The sequence below is a fragment of the Borostomias antarcticus genome (assembly GCF_949987555.1).
Source record: "Borostomias antarcticus genome assembly, chromosome: 11".
Classification (NCBI taxonomy): domain Eukaryota; kingdom Metazoa; phylum Chordata; class Actinopteri; order Stomiiformes; family Stomiidae; genus Borostomias; species Borostomias antarcticus.
Window position 1 is genome coordinate 17,200,583 of NC_140244.1, and position 17,500 is coordinate 17,218,082.

General features: G+C 46.8%; 1 protein-coding gene across 1 annotated transcript in view; it reads right to left on the minus strand.

Annotated features, from left to right (window-relative positions):
- Window positions 1–17,500, minus strand: part of celsr3 (cadherin, EGF LAG seven-pass G-type receptor 3) — a gene marked incomplete at both ends in the record, with an annotated part of 67,635 nt that overhangs the window by 39,376 nt on the left and 10,759 nt on the right. The window contains 2 exon segments of the mRNA XM_084446108.1: window positions 3,800–4,088; window positions 10,480–10,817. Coding sequence (XP_084302234.1) covers window positions 3,800–4,088; window positions 10,480–10,817 — 627 coding nt within the window.

The window sequence follows — 17,500 nt, forward strand, 5'->3', positions numbered from 1 at the left end:
ACCCCTCTATTCACAAGATGTTTTATTCATCAAAAGAAGCGCTCCCCCTTCGGCACCTTCATACAACCACCCCCTCCCTCCCCCTCCTCCCTCCATCCCCCTCTCTGCCCCTCCATCTCCCCCCATCCTCCCATCCACATGGTACATCCCCAGGGGACATCTTTCCCTCCATCTACAACACCTCTCTCTCTCTCTTCTCTCTCTTCTCTCTCTCTCTCTCTTACAGGGTCGCTCCCTGCCTCCCCACTCTCTTCCCGTCTAGCATGCCCTCTTTTCCTCCATCTACAGCACCTCTCTCTTCTCTCTCTCTCTTCTCTCTTTCTTCTCTCTCTCTTCTCTCTCTCTTCTCTCTCTCTCTTTCTCTCAGGTTCACTCCCCTCTCTTCCTGTCTAGCATGCCCACTTTCCCTCTTCCTACTCTGCTTTGTTCCGCTGGGTGACGGGGCGGCGCCTTGCTCTGGGATCCCTCTCTTCTTCATCTCTCCGTCCACCTACACATCCCCTCCTTCCTTCTCCAGCTGTTGCAGAACGATAAAGTGATGAAATCTATTTGTTTTCTGTAACTCTGCCCCCTCCTCCTCCTCCTCCTCCTTCTCCTCCTCTTCCTCCTCCTCCTCTTGCTCCTCCCCCTCAGGATTTGGAAGAACCCAGAGGCACCGCTAGTTACTGACTGTAGCACATCATGGTCCTCACAGACACAACACTATCTCCTACAACATGTCTTGCTCTTTCATTCCTCTGCGCTCTCTCTCTCTCTCTCTTTTTCTCTCTTTCTCATGTCTGTGGGAGTTTGTAAAGAGCTGAAGGCTTCTTCTCTCTCATGAAAGAGAGGTGATGTTTCATCAAAGCAGCCGGATGAGAACATGAAACATCTGCTAACATATTCATAAATATCTTGGTTTGTGGTTGGATAATAAACCTTCTTTCAAGTTTCATATACTGGCTGGATGTATGGACAACCGAGAGGATTGGAGACTTCGCTGTGAAGCTCTTCTGAGGACGACCTAATGATATAGATAATCTAGCCTCTAAGCTGCGGCAGAAAATTGGCTTCCAGTACAGAAACCGTTCTAGCTTTCCTATATTCAGCAGGAAGAGAATTGTTCAAGCTGTTTTTCTATCAGTATTAGACTATGGTGACACTATCTATAGACATGCTTCCGTGACAACCATGAAACCCTTGAACTCTGTCTACCACGCCCTAATATTTATTACGGGTGATAGATATGACACTCACCACGGTGTTCTTAATCATCAGGTGGGCAGGCCATCTCTTTCTCTAAGGCGTAACTATCACTGGAATTTGTTTATTTTCAAAACTTGTAAGGTGGAAAACCCTTCCACCTTACATCTCGTCTCTGTTGCTCTGGAACCTTGGCACCTACCAGACCCGATGTAATGATCGGCTTGTTCTCAGGGCTCCTGCATTTTGAACTAGGGCTGCTTTTTTCCATGATACTCCTTATACTTGCAATACCTTACAACAGACTCTAAAGCTTGAGGTCCTTCCTTCAGTCACACAGTTTAAATCCATGGCTCTTGACATTTGTACTTCGAACTGTAACTGTTTTTAATTAGGGCCCGAGCACTGGCGGTGCGAGGCCCTATTGAAACTCGAAGGATTATTAGGGCCCGAGCACTGGCGGTGCGAGGCCCTATTGAAATTCGAAGGATTATTATTATTCTCCTACCTTCTACCTTCTCCTTCCAAAACAAATGCCTTTTTGGCGACCTAAACATCGATGAAAACGGATGAAACTTTGCAGATACGTCAGTCCTGGTGAAAAATTTGATAATTCATGGGTGACGGAAATAGGCGTGGCAAAACGGCTCAAGAGCGCCCCCTGGAAAATTTAAAATGGCGAGCCCCACCTTTTAGTTTGATGTAGGCGAACGAAATTCGGTGGGCATATGTAGTTCATCGAGACACACTAAAATGTCTCTTGGACCTATACCCAACATCCAACAGGAAGTCAGCCATTTTGCTTTTAATGTGCCATTTTGTCCTTGTTTTTACCATTTCCATGCCTCGTACTTCAACGAACTCCTCCTACAGATTTCATCCGATCAACTTCATATTCGGTCAGCTTCATCTTAAGACCTTTGTGATCAAAAGTTATCAAAAACATTTAGTTTTCACCATACACCCTTGCCGTGGCGCCCCGCCAAAGTTTGACATTTCGCCATAAAACACGAAGGCCTCATAACTCCTCCATACATTATCCAATTTGTCCGATATATCTCACGCTTCATGAAGGTTCTGTCCTGAACACATCTATGTGTCAGTATTGCGTCATTCTTATAGCGCCACCTATTGGTGAAACAGGAAGTCCTCATAACTCCTACATACATTATCCAATTTGTCCGATATATCTCACGCTTCATGACGGTTCTGTCCTGAACACATCTATGTTTCAGTATTGCATCATACTTATAGCGCCACCTATTGGTGAAACAGGAAGTCCTCATAACTCCTACATACATTATCCAATTTGTCCGATATATCTCACGCTTCATGACGGTTCTGTCCTGAACACATCTATGTGTCAGTATTGCGTCATACTTATAGCGCCACCTATTGGTGAAACAGGAAGTCCTCATAACTCCTACATACATTATCCGATTTGCACCAAATTGCTGACGATTCATGAAGGTCGCATTCTGAACAGATCTATGCGTCGGTATTGAGTCACACTTACAGCGCCACCTACTGGTGAAACAGGAAGTACTCATAACTCCTACATACGTTATCCGATTTACTCCAAATTGCTCATGCTTGATGAAGGTCGCATCTTGAACACTTCTGTAAGTCAGGATTGCGTCATACCTACAGCACCACCTACTGGTGAAACAGGAAGTCCTCATAACTCCTACATACATTATCCCATTTACTCAACATTTCTCACGCTTCATCAAGGTACCGTCCTGAACACATCTATGCATCGGTATTGAGTCACGCTTAGAGCGCCACCTACTGGTGACAGGAAGTTTCTCTCAGTACTGGTCACCGAAATAGCACAGCCTTTAACGGCGCCACACCCCGACACGCGTGGGGTGCGAGGGCCCGCTCAATGCTGCTCGCAGCCCTAGTTATTATTATTAATATTATTATTGTACATTGCATTTGTTTTGTTGATTTGATTTGTCTCTATGTAAACTCATCATCACTGTAAATGAGGGAAACCTCAGTGCTTCTGAAGTATAAATAAAGGTTTGAAATGAGATGAAATATTCATGAGACCCATCCTGCAGAGGTGAGGAGGACAGGAGTGGAGGGAAGGAGAGAACAAGAGAGGAGAATACGGGAGGGGAGAGGAGGAGAGGAGAGGGGAGGGGAGAGGGAAGGGGAGAGGAGGAGAGGGTAGGAGTGGAGAGGAGAGGAGAGCAGATGGGAGAGGAGAGGGAAGGGGAGAGGAGGAGAGGGTAGGAGGTGAGAGGAGAGGGGAGGGGGAAGGAGGAGAGGGTAGGAGTGGAGAGGAGAAGGGAGGGGGGAGAGGAGAGGGGAAGAGATGGGAGGGGAGGGATTATGGACTAGCAAGAAAAGACAGAGGCAAGAGAGAGGAGCAGAAAGGTATTGAGAACAATTAAACGGCATAAGAGAAAGAAGAGCGAGAGAGAAAGAAGAGCGAGAGAGAGGCACGAGAGAGAAGGAGAGGTGGAACCTTTGCCTCAGGCCTCTGAAGATGATGAAGGACTTGGTGGAGAGGAGAGGAGTGCCCCCCCTTCACACACACACACAGACACACACACACACACACACACACACACACACACACACACACTCTGTCTCTGTGTCCTACCGGTGTAGTCCTCTCTGCAGATGCAGGTGTAGCCTCCCTCCCTGCGTGCGCAGACCCCTCCGTTCAGACAGGGGCTGGAGTAGCACAGGTTGATCTCCGTCTCGCAGTAGTCTCCCGTGAAGCCGGCTGGGCAGCGGCAACGCAGCCCCGCGATTGGATGGATGGGCCGGAACAGGATGGAGGGGGAGGAGATGAAGGGGGCGGAGCTATTAAAGCGCAGCACGGAAATGCACTTCATGTAGTTCTGGCACGGCTCGCGCAAACACACGTTGTCATCGAACGGGAGCACCTGGTGGTGAGAGAGAGAGAGAGAGAGCGAGAGAGAGAGAGAGAGATTAGCATCCAGTAAGATGCAAATATCAGATTTGAACAATATTGCATGAATTCCCTTTCAAGTCCTCTAATCTCACATGAATAAAAATTACACGGTACAGTGGTTCAGGAATGTTTCAATGGAAAGTTTTTGTCTAAAAAAACACACAAAAACACAAAAGAGCCATCCTGGCTAATACATTTTTTTTTTCAGACAATTGTTAAAAGTTATTACAAATGGGTCTTAGGGACACGGGTAAAGCTGAAACAGCATGACTATAGACATCACTGCCTTTTCCCCTTATAAAACATAGGACCTTGTTGAGTAGACTACCCTTACTTGCAAGCCAGGAGCAGATTTAAGTCAGGTTGCTTAGACTCAATTACGTGACTTGGATGAATGTGACTTAAGTCTGTCTTAGTCAGACTGAAACGATGGAGTCATGGAGTAAGCCTAAAGGAGAGCATCCGGGTCAACCCTCATCAAGTAAAATAGGCTCAGAGGCTGGGGTGAATTACTGGGGTGAATCTTGAGACAAAATAATGGAAGAGCTTTCATCTTTAAGATCAAGGGCTCTGCCATCCTTTTCTCTCAGGATGAATGAACATGGTGAAACTTTTATATTGGAAAATAAATACATGGCTATGATAGGCTGTAGTTTTCTCAGTTTAAATTGTATCTCCGACCGTTTGGTTTTTGTCAATTCACAGTTGGAGAATTTTAATACATGGGGGGATTGATGGATTTAGCCGGAAGATCATGTTCCTGAGGGCCAGCAACAACACCAGGGCCTCCACTGTTCTGGAGCGCTTCCTTGGAGCTGTGGATGTCCATGGGTTGCCTGCATGTGTCCGCACCAACGAAGGAGGAGAGAATGTCAATGTGGTAGGGTACATGCTGGAGCGTCCACAACGTGAACCTGGTAAACATGCCTTTCTTTTTTATTTCCCAATCCTGTTTTTGACATTCATCATCAGCATCACAAAATGATCCTGTTTGCAGAAAACTAAAGATTTCTGTAAAAATCAGCATAAAGTACTTTAGCTTTGTACCCCACTGATGGACACAACTGTGTAAATAGTTTGCCGTAATCCACTAATCCACCCCCCCTTCCCTCTCCTTCTGATTCAGACCGAAGGTGTGTCATCGCTGGCAGGTCTGCCCACAATCAGAGGATGGAACGCTTGTGCCGAGACCTGTGGTGCGTGGTGGTTGGTCGCTACTATGCTGCCTTCCGCCATCTGGAGGAGATTGGAGCCTTGGATCGCGACCAGGACGTCCATCTCTTCTGCCTGCACTTTGTGATGCTTCCAAGGCTGAACTGGCATCTTCACCCGTTCAGCCAAACGTGGGACAGACATCCGCTGTCGTCCGAGGGAAAAGATTCCCCTTCGCAGCTGTCAGTGGCTGGACAGCTTCTGAATATGGAGCAGATACCCAGTGAAAAGGATAGGACATGTCTCCAAGTAACAACCTAGTTATAATTTCTCCGTAATTGTTTTGGATTAGATGGATTTCCCCACTTGAGGAGCTGACTGGAATGGGTCAGCTCCATCCCCTGATACACGGGAGCGTGTTGAGGTTCGAGCTCTTCCCCCAGCTCTATCAGTGACCTTCCATATCATTTTTAGGCATCAATTATTTGAGCAATATGGTGATCCAATACATCATTTGAAAGCTTAAAATGTCAGGATTCGATATCTGCAAACCATCCATTATTCACCACAGTCACAAACATTTCATTTGCAACATAAGCACCGAATGAGCGACCACTAGCAAGTTTGGTAGCTCTTACGTTCAATGCCTTGTTGCCATGGTGAGACAAAACATGGTTAAAGCCTAATTTATGCTTCTTGAAAAGTGTCACACGACAAAAAAAAAGTTAGGCTTCAGGCGATACTTCGTGTCGTCTCTATGGCAACAATCAGCCGCGTGCTTTTCATTTTGTTGCGTGTTTGTTGTCATTCTGAGAGAAGCGGCTTTCTGAGGGAAAGAGTTTAATCTGCGGTAAAGAGGTTATTCAGAGAGCGGTTGTCATTGTGTTTTGTTTTCATTCTTTTCTGCAGTACTTGGGCATCTCTGTGAAGGGGCAGGGATGAATTGTATAGATGGGTATATCTCCTCACAAGCTGGGAGAGACGTTCCTCTACTCCTTCCATGACAGACAAACGTCAAATTACAGACAAAACTAAAACAAGGCTGCGGAACAAGCATATCCATGGCAACGCACGAGCCTTCTATCCAGCTATCCAATTACACTGAGCGACAATTTGTGACGGAGTCAGCGACATCACAAAAAAACATTGGTGCGCGACAGCCCTCGGCGACACTTTTTTTTCACAAACATAACAAGCCAAAATAATAACATAGCACATGAAAAAATATATATAAACATGACATACATACAGTACATACACACTCACATAGATACATACACACACATACATACATACATACATACATACAGTACATACACACACTACATACATACATACACACATGCACAACTGAGGTGTCAAAACAAGCACTCATTTGGTCACGTGACCCCCTATTCGCTTCAAGCGGGAACGAACTACTGCGCATGCGTGTGCCGTTTTGCAACGAGCTGTGATTGTTGACTCCAACATGTGTGTGTATGTATGTGTGCATGTATGTATATACATACATACATACATACATACATACATACTGTAGACTCAGATATGTGACGGCGCCTGAGCTTGACGCGCTTGTACTCCAACCAAGTAATCCACAACGTTTCGATGAATGTCAGTATAACAAAGTTTATTTTAGTGCGAGATCCATCCAGGCTCGTTGCAAACAAATCATAGATCAAACTTCTGTCCGTAGACTAAACCAAAATAACAAGGCCGTGTAGGAACCACTATGAGCTTAGCGGTCAAAAACTGTATGATACCGCCATACCTGAGCTCCCTGTGCTTCTTACCCCCCAAACATTTTAACAATGAAACGGGGAAAGCCAAACAAAAAGGGGCGTGTCCAATTGACATTCCTAATTGACTCGGCATGTTAACCCCTTAATGATCAACAAAACAAAAAGGGCATGCAATAGGCTACACACTTTCATAATCATATTCTTAGTCAGACCATATACACATTCAATATTCATAAATAAACACTTGGCACATAAGCCCTTAACTTTAAACTAAAGTAGGAGAACGTTTGGCTCCAACACATACACACATACATATTGTAAGTAAGCAGTAGTTGAAAAAGCAGTCTATGCGGCACTTTTCACACCCCATAATAAACAGACACACAGACAGTGTGTGTGTGTGTGTGTGTGTGTGTGTGTGTGTGTGTGTGTGTGTGTGTGTGTGTGTGTGTGTGTGTGTGTGTGTGCTTGTCTCCACGCAGGCCCTCCTCTCCAGGTGTGTGTCCATGCATTTCCCCAGTATAATCAACAGGGCAGCGGTGCACAGAGCAGACACATGTCTATACCTCACATATGTTCTGTGTGATCATCCCATCTCATCCTCTCCTCTGCCTAATCAGATATGTTCTGTGAGATCATCCCATCTCATCCTCTCCTCTGCCTGGTCACATATGTTGCGCGTTGGTCTGTCTGATTCCATAAGGAGTCCATAATCACACTGTTCTCCAGAGATTTCACCACCTCTACAATCTACACATGATCACTATCCAGACAGCCTAGCTGGGATGCTGCATGTTTATGAGGGTTCATCTTTCTGTATGTTATGCTGCGTTGCTTTTGTATCAGAAATGTCGGGATTCCTGGGTTCGACGTCAAACTCATCATCAATACGTCACTCGTCGTGAACTCGATTTCCGCCATTTTACTTGGGATAAAAAATCTACCCCGACTTCATCAACGTCAGCTGCTGACGTCAATCAAGATGGCTGCTCTGCTCATCAACAATAAGTGAAAGCTGTAATAAGACCGTTATTCTTCTGTCTTATTTGTGTCTCATTAAATCAGTCATTCACACAGTAATGCCCAGCGTCTCTCAGTGGACAAAGCTGCTACCAAGTTCGTCTGCACAGGATAGAATAGTTTGTTGTTACCTCCGTCCCAGCAGCAGTGTAGCGAGAGGTAATGTTTTCGGTGGCGTGCGTGCGTGCGTGCATTAGCAGGATTACGCAAAAACTACTTGACCGATTTTCACGAAACTCGGTGGATGAGTGTAGTATAGTTCACCTTAGAATCCCTTAAATTTTGGAGCAAATCCATGGGTCAGGTCCATGGGCCACCCAAACGCAGCCGGACATTCGCCTCCATTCATTTTCTGAACCAGGATTACAAAATTCGCAAAAGGTACCTGACTGATTTTCATGAAACTCGGTGGAGGGGTGTAACATGGGCCAACTTACATCTCCTTACATTTTGGAGTGGATCCGAATCACAGTTCGGGTCCACAGGCCGCTCGAACACAACCGGACTGCCTGTTCACTTCCATTCATTTTTTGGACTGATTAGGCAAAAAATTGCCAAACCAATTGTTATGAAACTCAGTGAAGGGTCTATTATTGGCCACCTTAGAACCCATTACATTTTGGAGCAGGTCCGAATCACAGGCCAGATCCACAAAGGAAAACAAAGCTTAGAATGAAGCCAGCTCCCTGTGTGAGGGTGTAAAGACAGGGTTTGGACTGGGGTGTGCGGGGGGAGAGCCCGGAGTGCACCGCACTGCTCCCTGCCAGCCAAATACAGCCACCCATTCACCTGCAGTCATTTTTACCCCCACCTCAGTGAATCACGAGCCGCCCAAACACGGCCCGGATGGCCATTCACCTCTATTCATTTTTTGGACCAGGATTACACAAAAACTACGACACTGCTTTTCATGAAGCTTGGTGGAGGGTGTAGCATGGGCCAATTTAGAACCCATTCAATGTTGGTGTGCACAGAGCTACGAAATGCATTCAGGGGCGGAGGTCTGTGCTCTCTGAGCACCATTTCTAGTTATCAACTGGTATTGCTAACAACGGCTAACTTGGCTAGAACTACAAAGATGGGGCGAAAGTGGGGTTTCCAGGTTTTTTTTTCTAGAACGCATTCAACTGGGAAATGATGTCTTTTCGGGTGCCAAATCCGGAGCTCTGATACAAAAGAAACACAGCATTAATCTATGGGTCCCTAAACTGTGTGTCTCTAGTGATGTGTCTCTATCTTAATCTATGGGTCCCTACTCTGTGTGTCTCTAGTGATGTGTCTCTATCCTGTCCACCTAACATAACCTGGAGAGACAGGGTCCTCTGTCTGTCTACATGTATACTGCACATAGATACTAATGGGCTTAATGTATATTTCATTTCATTTCATTTCAAACCTTTATTTCCGCTCGGAGCCCACTGAGGGAGACCCTCATTTTCAGCAGAGCCGAGTAATATGTACCTGTACAGTATGTCTCAATACTATCTAGACTTGGTCTACATATCTGAATGTCTCTGTCTATCTGACCATCCTTCCATCCATCCCTCCATCCAACTCTCTCTACAAGTCTATATGGACCATCTAACCCTACTATCCAGCAATACATCCCTCTCTCCATCCCTCCATCTACCTCCATCCTTCCATCCCTCCATCCATCCCTCTCTCCAACTCTCTCTACAAGTCTATATGGACCATCTAACCCTACTATCCAGCAATACATCCCTCTCTCCATCCCTCCATCTACCTCTATCCTTCCATCCCTCCATCCATCCCTCTCTCCATCACTCCATTCCACCATCCCTCCATCCCTCTCTCCATCTCTCTCTCCATCCTTCCTTCTCTCTCTCTATCCCTCCATCTCTCTCTCCATCCCTCCTTCTCTCTCTCCATCCCTCCATCTCTCTCTCCATCCCTTCTTCTCTCTCTCCATCCATCCATCTCTCTCTTCATCCCTCTCTCCATCCCTCCATCCCTCTCTCCATCCCTCCATCCCTCTCTCCATCTCTCTCTCCATCTCTCCATCCCTCTCTCCATCCCCCCATCTCTCTCTCCATCCCCCCATCTCTCTCTCCATCCCTCCATCCCTCTCTCCATCCCTCCATCTCTCTCTCCATCCCTCCATCTCTCTCTCCATCCCTCCATCCCTCCATCCCTCCCTCCATCTCTCTCTCCATCCCTCCGTCCCTCTCTCCATCCCTCCATCCCTCTCTCCATCCCTCCGTCCATCCCTCCATCCCTCCGTCCCTCTCTCCATCTCTCTCTCCATCCCTCCATCCCTCTCTCCATCCCTCTGTCCCTCTCTCCATCCCTCCATCCATCCCTCCATCCCTCCGTCCCTCTCTCCATCTCTCTCTCCATCCCTCCGTCCCTCTCTCCATCCCTCCATCCCTCTCTCCATCCCTCCGTCCCTCTCTCCATCCCTCCGTCCCTCTCTCCATCCCTCCGTCCTACCTCCATCTGTGCCAGGGTGGTGAGGCGGGGCCTGTTGAGGTACAGCTGCTCCTCCAGGGCCTCGGAGGGGAAGTAGTTCCCGCCAGGCAGCGCTGCGGAGAAGCTGACGTTCAGGATGCCCCCGGCCTCCAGGTCCGGCTGAATGTTGAACACGAACACGTCCTCCACCGGCACCGACAGCACCGCCGACACGCCCTCCAGGAAGTGGCCCAGCAGGGGCGACAGGAAGTGGTCTTGGGACATGTTCTGCAGGCGCACGGTGACGCTGCTGCCCAGCATGTCCTCGGTGATGATGAGGACGCGCAGCACGCACTGGGCCGAGACGCTGTGAAGTCCGTCTGAGAGGAGAGAGGAGAGGAGGGGAGAGGGGAGAAGAGAGGGCGCCGTGTCAGCCTCAGGAGGTACAGCATTCAGGGAAGAAGACAGGGAGAGAGAGAGAGAGAGAGAGAGAGAGACAGAGAGAGAGAGAGAGAGACAGAGAGAGACAGAGAGACACAGACAGACAGACAGACAGACAGACACACAGACAGAGAGAGAGACAGAGAGACACAGACAGAGAGAGAGACAGAGAGACAGACAGGGAGAGAGAGACAAAAGAGAGACAGAGAGAGAGAGACAGAGAGGGTAGAAGTAAGAGAAGAAGCTTGTCTTAAGTCATTATTTCACTCTATATTTAATTATGCTGACTGACGAAAAATCATGCAAATAAAGCATTATTGAAGTTGGGATAAAGCATCTTTGAGTTTGGGGGGAGAGAGACAGAGAGAGAAAGACAAAGGGAAAAACAGACAGCTAGAGATAGATAGATAGATAGATAGATAGATAGATAGATAGATAGATAGATAGATAGATAGATAGATAGATAGATAGATAGATAGATAGATAGATAGATAGATAGATAGAAGTGAAGTCATAATATTCAATCTTCTGAGATCCCTAGTATCGCACACACAACTCTACTGACTCACATGGATATAATCATCTCACCTTTTTCACAATCTCTATTACTACTTAACGACACTTCTATGACACTAACCACAAACGACGCCCACTATTAGCTGGTCACACAGGTGCCCAGAGAATGATGGTCTGTCTCTGGACACCCAGCTATTCAGTCAGGGAGGGATGGCTCTCTTCTTACCCTGATATCCTCTCTACCGCAAAATCCCATCATGCTCAAATATAAAACATTATCTGCTGGTCCAAGGTACTAGAAGAAAATCAATATGCTATCATAAATATCAGGCACTAACCATTTTCCATAACTATATACTCATATAGTTTACGTTTTGTTTTCGTATTTGCTTTTTCGTGTATTATTTAGAATACTTTGTTTATAATTGTAGATGTATACATGCTGGTTAGTAAGGATCATGGGATTCTGTGGGTATCAGGGGGAGGGTAGGGGTGTAATGGAGTGGTGTTGGAGGTACTGATGGTTGTTAGTGTTTGTCTGTGGTTTTATGTTGGTTGTACATCCCAGTTGCCATCTCTGACGGTCAAATGTGTATGGGGCAGATAACCTTGCCACCCTAGGTAAAAATGGCTAGAACCGTCACTGACACACACACACACACACACACAGCCATGTGCACACAGTAAGCACACAAACACACCACATACGCACATGCAAACTGTGTGCCTTTACAAAGAGATATTCCTGCATTTTAATCAGTTGTAATAATAATTCTGTGCTGGACCTTGATTGCACCAGAGAGCGATTTGAGGCGCTGCTGTGTGAAACACAATGAAATGGAAACATGGGCTCCAATCACATCAGAACCACGGGAGCACAACAAGACTAAGCGCCGTACGCTTTCAGAGAACCACGTAATATTACTCTCACAACTCAATATGAAGGCCAGCAGTAGAATAATAACAGAACACACAATAGAAAGCTGCCTGGCAGTGCTGGAGGAGAGAGGGAGGGAGGGAGGAGGAGGAGAAAGCAGGGGCTGGGAGGGGGAGGAGAGAGAAGGGGTAGGGAGGGATGGAGGGAGAGAGGGGGAGGGAGGGAGGGGGAGGAGAGAGAAGGGGGAGGGAGGAGAGCAGAGAGAATGGGATATTTAGGGTTTAAGTGTGATGAAAAAGAGAGAAAGGAGTGAGTGAGAGAGAGAGAGAGAGAGAGGGAGAGAGAGAGAGACAGAGAGAAGCTGGTCGGGGTAGAACAGGGAGAGGCCGGGTAAATAATAAGAAAGACATGGAAGTGAAAGAAAGAGAGAGAGAGAGAGAGACAGAGAGAAAGGGAGAGAGAGAGAGAGAGAGAGAGACAGAGAGAGAGAGAGAGGGAGGGAGAGAGAGAGAGGGCGGGAGAAAGAGAGAGGGAGAGAGAGAGGGAGAGAGAAAGAGAGAGAGAGAGAGAGAGAGAGAGAGAAAGAGGGAGAGAAAGAGAGGGCGGGAGAGAGAGAGAGAGAGAGAGGGCGGGAGAGAGAGAGAGAGGGCGGGAGAGAGAGAGGGAGAGAGAAAAAGAGAGAGAGAGGGAGAGAGAGAGAGAGAGGGCGGGAGGGAGACAGGAAGGGGAGTGAGAGAGAGGGATGGAGAGTGGAGGGGAGAAGGGAGAGGCAGACAGAATGGGGATGTTGACAGAGAGAGAGAGAGAGAGAGAGAGAGTGAGAGGGGGGTGGGGGGATGGGGTGTGGCAGCTGGTTTGATTACAGGATTATGAGGGGGCTGACTCCCTACTGACCTCACTCACACATACACACACACACACACACACACACACACACACACACACACACACACACACACAGATGCTCTCTCTCTCTTTCCTTCACATACAGACACACACACCCATACACAAACACATATGCTCCTTTCCTTCACACACACACACACACACACACACACACACACACACACACACACACACACACACACACACTAAAACACAGCTAATTCTAAATGAAGACCTGGGGGTAATGCCAGATGTTATTTCAGCCATACAGATTGAAATTGCTTTCATTATGTGAGTAGCAACTTTGTACATTTTGTATATTGTATTTTGTGTTTATTTGTATTTGATTAAAATATGGAACATTTTCAGTTAGACATATCAGGATAACACTACATTTAATGTTGGCCCTCACTGAACAGCAGAAAATATGCATTTCTAATGAGGGTTGATCCCTATTCATATTGAAATGAGACATGGATCTTTGTTAAGAGGATAGATTCATGTTTTTAAGATCTAGAACTGGCCTCAGCCCAAACCTGGGCCAAATACCGTTTGCATATATAGTCAAATGATTGCATTGGATCTGATTTAGTTGTATCTGAAACACTGAAATACAGCTCCAAAAGTGCAAAGTCTGAGACAAGTATTTGTGTATGATCTTCCCCAGGCTAGCTAGTCTCACAGACCTGTCTCTGGTCAAGCTGCTGAGCTAAAGGCTGGACAGATCTCCTCATAGTTCCAAACCACCTTTAACACTTAGCAGCTGGGACCAGGACCAGAACTAAGACCAAGACTACCGCTGCCGATGTCCACCAACCAGCTGTATGTAGCTAAACAGTAGCCTGTCTTGAGCACCCCTAAGAGGGTCTAAAATCGCCCATGGTCATGGCTCAAATCTAGCCGGGTTTGCGATGGTAGGCAAGTCATTGCCGTTAATACGGGATTGTCCCGTATTGAAAAATAAAAGGCCCTTTCTAAACTGTAGTAGAGCTGTAGTTTCTAAACTGTAGTAGAGCTGTAGTTTCTAAACTGTAGTAGAGCTGTAGTTTCTAAACTGTAGTAGAGCTGTAGTTTGACGGAGGCTCTGAGCTTTGTCACTCCGGCACGCAACCAAATTCAAGAAGATACTACATTCCTCCTGAAATGAGAGATGGGGGAGGGTCAGGTAATAATAATAATACATTATATTTGTAATGCACTTTACATTCGACATCAAATCTCAAAGAGCTAAAAATATGTTAAAAAAGAAAAAAGAAAAAAAAAAGAAGCTTTACAGTACTGTATATGCCCCCACACACACACACACCTAAACATGGAGCGGTCAGTTATAGTTATGAATCAGAAACCAGGAACGACGTGCTCACTCTGTTACAGCACATTTATTTTCAGGGTTCAACTGTTCGTAATAGGAAAATAAATTGCATTCTGTCAGACAGAGCCACAAGCGTCATAGCAACAGTCTTGACAACCACATTGATTGACAGACAAATCAGTGTTGAATTCAGACATGTGGTGCATTGTTTCTGTTTTTTGATTGGGTTGTGTTATCAGCCTGAGTCTGATTTCTCTCTCTGATATCGTAGGAAATGTTTGAAGATGCCGGGTGTGAAACCTTGACAACTTGTAGTCAAGGTAACCAAGGGGGTGGGGCATAGTTTGGGTGAATTGCCATTTTGTTTCATTTATTTATTCAATAGCTGAATAGCTTTTAGAAAATGTAGATTCAGGGTCTGGAGCCAGGCTCTTAGTAATAGAGAAAACAGAACAATTTAGTAGTGAATGTTGAAAACCGGGACATTTAACAGGGACATTTTTTGTTAGGTGGGGATTTTACAGCGAGTGTTCGCTGCCTCTGCAGTCTTGTCAAAAACCGACAGTCGTCATCATCAGAAAAGCCTTTTATACGATATGATACAATATACTTTATTGTCCCCAAATTGTTTCTGTGTAGATCGCCTCTACACAGAAACAGAAAACACATATCCAACATATTGCACATATCACATATTGCACATAATACATATATCAAAGAGCAGCAGGCTTATACAGCCTGTGCTTTAACCCAAAAAGCTTTTTTCAACTAAAAAAATCCTAGAGCCCATGGTGCTATCACACTAGAACACACTCTCATCTCTACAGCGCTAGAGCCCATGGTGCTATCACACTAGAACACAGCTCTCATCTCTAGAGCCCATGGTGCTATCACACTAGAACATAGCTCTCATCTCTACAGCGCTAGAGCCCATGGTGCTATCACACTAGAACACACTCTCATCTCTAGAGCCCATGGTGCTATCACACTAGAACACACTCTCATCTCTACAGCGCTAGAGCCCATGGTGCTATCACACTAGAACACAGCTCTCATCTCTAGAGCCCATGGTGCTATCACACTAGAACACAGCTCTCATCTCTAGAGCCCATGGTGCTATCACACTAGAACACAGCTCTCATCTCTAGAGCCCATGGTGCTATCACACTAGAACACAGCTCTCATCTCTAGAGCCCATGGTGCTATCACACTAGAACACACTCTCATCTCTAGAGCCCATGGTGCTATCACACTAGAACACAGCTCTCATCTCTACAGCGCTAGAGCCCATGGTGCTATCACACTAGAACACACTCTCATCTCTAGAGCCCATGGTGCTATCGCACTAGAACACACTCTCATCTCTACAGCGCTAGAGCTCATCACCCACTGTAAACAACGAGAAAACAGCGCCAGCTCTAAAACACAGCTCACCAGTGGACACGCAGCCTAAGACCAGGACCAGGACTAAGACCAGGACCAGGACCAGCTGGACTGAGACCAGGACCAGGACTAAGACCAGGACCAGGACCAGCTGGACTAAGACCAGAACCAGAACCAGCTGGACTAAGACCAGGACCAGGATCAGGACTAAGACCAGGACCAGGACAACACTGGAATACCGCTGTGTTAAACTAGCAGCCCAGCAGCCATATTGACTTCCTCACAGTATGTCTATGGCAGCAGCCAGGTGACTGGTAGCCTGTAGGATCCTGTCTGTCTCAGGGGTTCCAGCAGCAGCATGCACAGCATGGACCAGTCCAGTAGGTCCAGAACGTCCCGGTACAGTAGCAGCACACCAGGAGCAGAGTGGGGATGGACCGGTACAGTAGCAGTGGACCAGGAGCAGAGTGGGGATGGACCACCACTGGCCCTAAATCCACTAATGCATGGCTGGGACTTCCAGGTCCCCTTCCGGCCCTCGTTTAAACTTTCATATCCCACTAGCCTACTCCCTGGTACTACAGGCACTTTATGTTAGCATCTGTAGTGCCCAGGGAAGACACGCACACTAGAAAATAAACAGGCTTGTTTTTCTGTGCTTCCGCAGCTTGTACAGTATCCTGGTTTTTACCGTCATGGCCTCACGGTGTGCGAGAGGTTGGGCCGTTTATTTTGGGTCCAGCTATCTGCATCTCTGAGCCCCACGCCTGCTCCTGGTGGGCAGGCTGCAGCTGAGGCCTGCTCCCTGAAAGGGTTAACAGGATCCTAGATGTCAGGCCTCCTTTACAGCCTCAAGCTGGGCTGGAAATAGCTGCCATAAAAAGAAAAAGAAAAGCTGCCTGCCTGTCTGTCTGTTTACATCCCTGTGTGTCTGTGTCTCCCTGTCTGTCTGCATTCCTGTCTGTCTGTCTGTCTGTCTGTCTGTCTGTCTGTCTGTCTGTCTGCCTGTCTGTCTGCCTCCCTGTCTGTCTGCATTCCTGACTGACTGACTGCCTGTCTCCTTGTCTGTTTATCTGTCTGTCTGTATGCCTCCCTGTCTGTCTGCCTGTTTGTCTGTCTGCCTGTCTCCCTATCTGTCTTTCTCCCTGTCCCTGTGTGTGTGTGTGTGTGTGTGTGTATGTGTGTGTGTGTGTGTGTGTGCTGCCTGCCTCAGTGAGGTGTGAACTAGTTTCCTATCCTGAACATGGCCGCCCTGTGGTAACTCAGCAGATGTGTGTTTGAGCAGCTCTATCTACATCAGCACTGGAAGATTCTATCACAGGGGTGGAGCCACATTCACTTAGACACAGAACAACGCTTCAAGAGACAGGGAAATACTAACAAGCAAAAGGACACACACAAACACACACACACACACACGCACACACACACACACACACACACACACACACACACACACACACACACACGTACTACTGTACTCACACACACACACACACACACACACACACACACACACACACACATACTACTGTACACACACACACACACACACACACAAAACACACATATACTGTACATGCACACACACACACACGGACACACACACACACAAAGACAAACATCTGTGTACTTGTAAAACCCTCTCT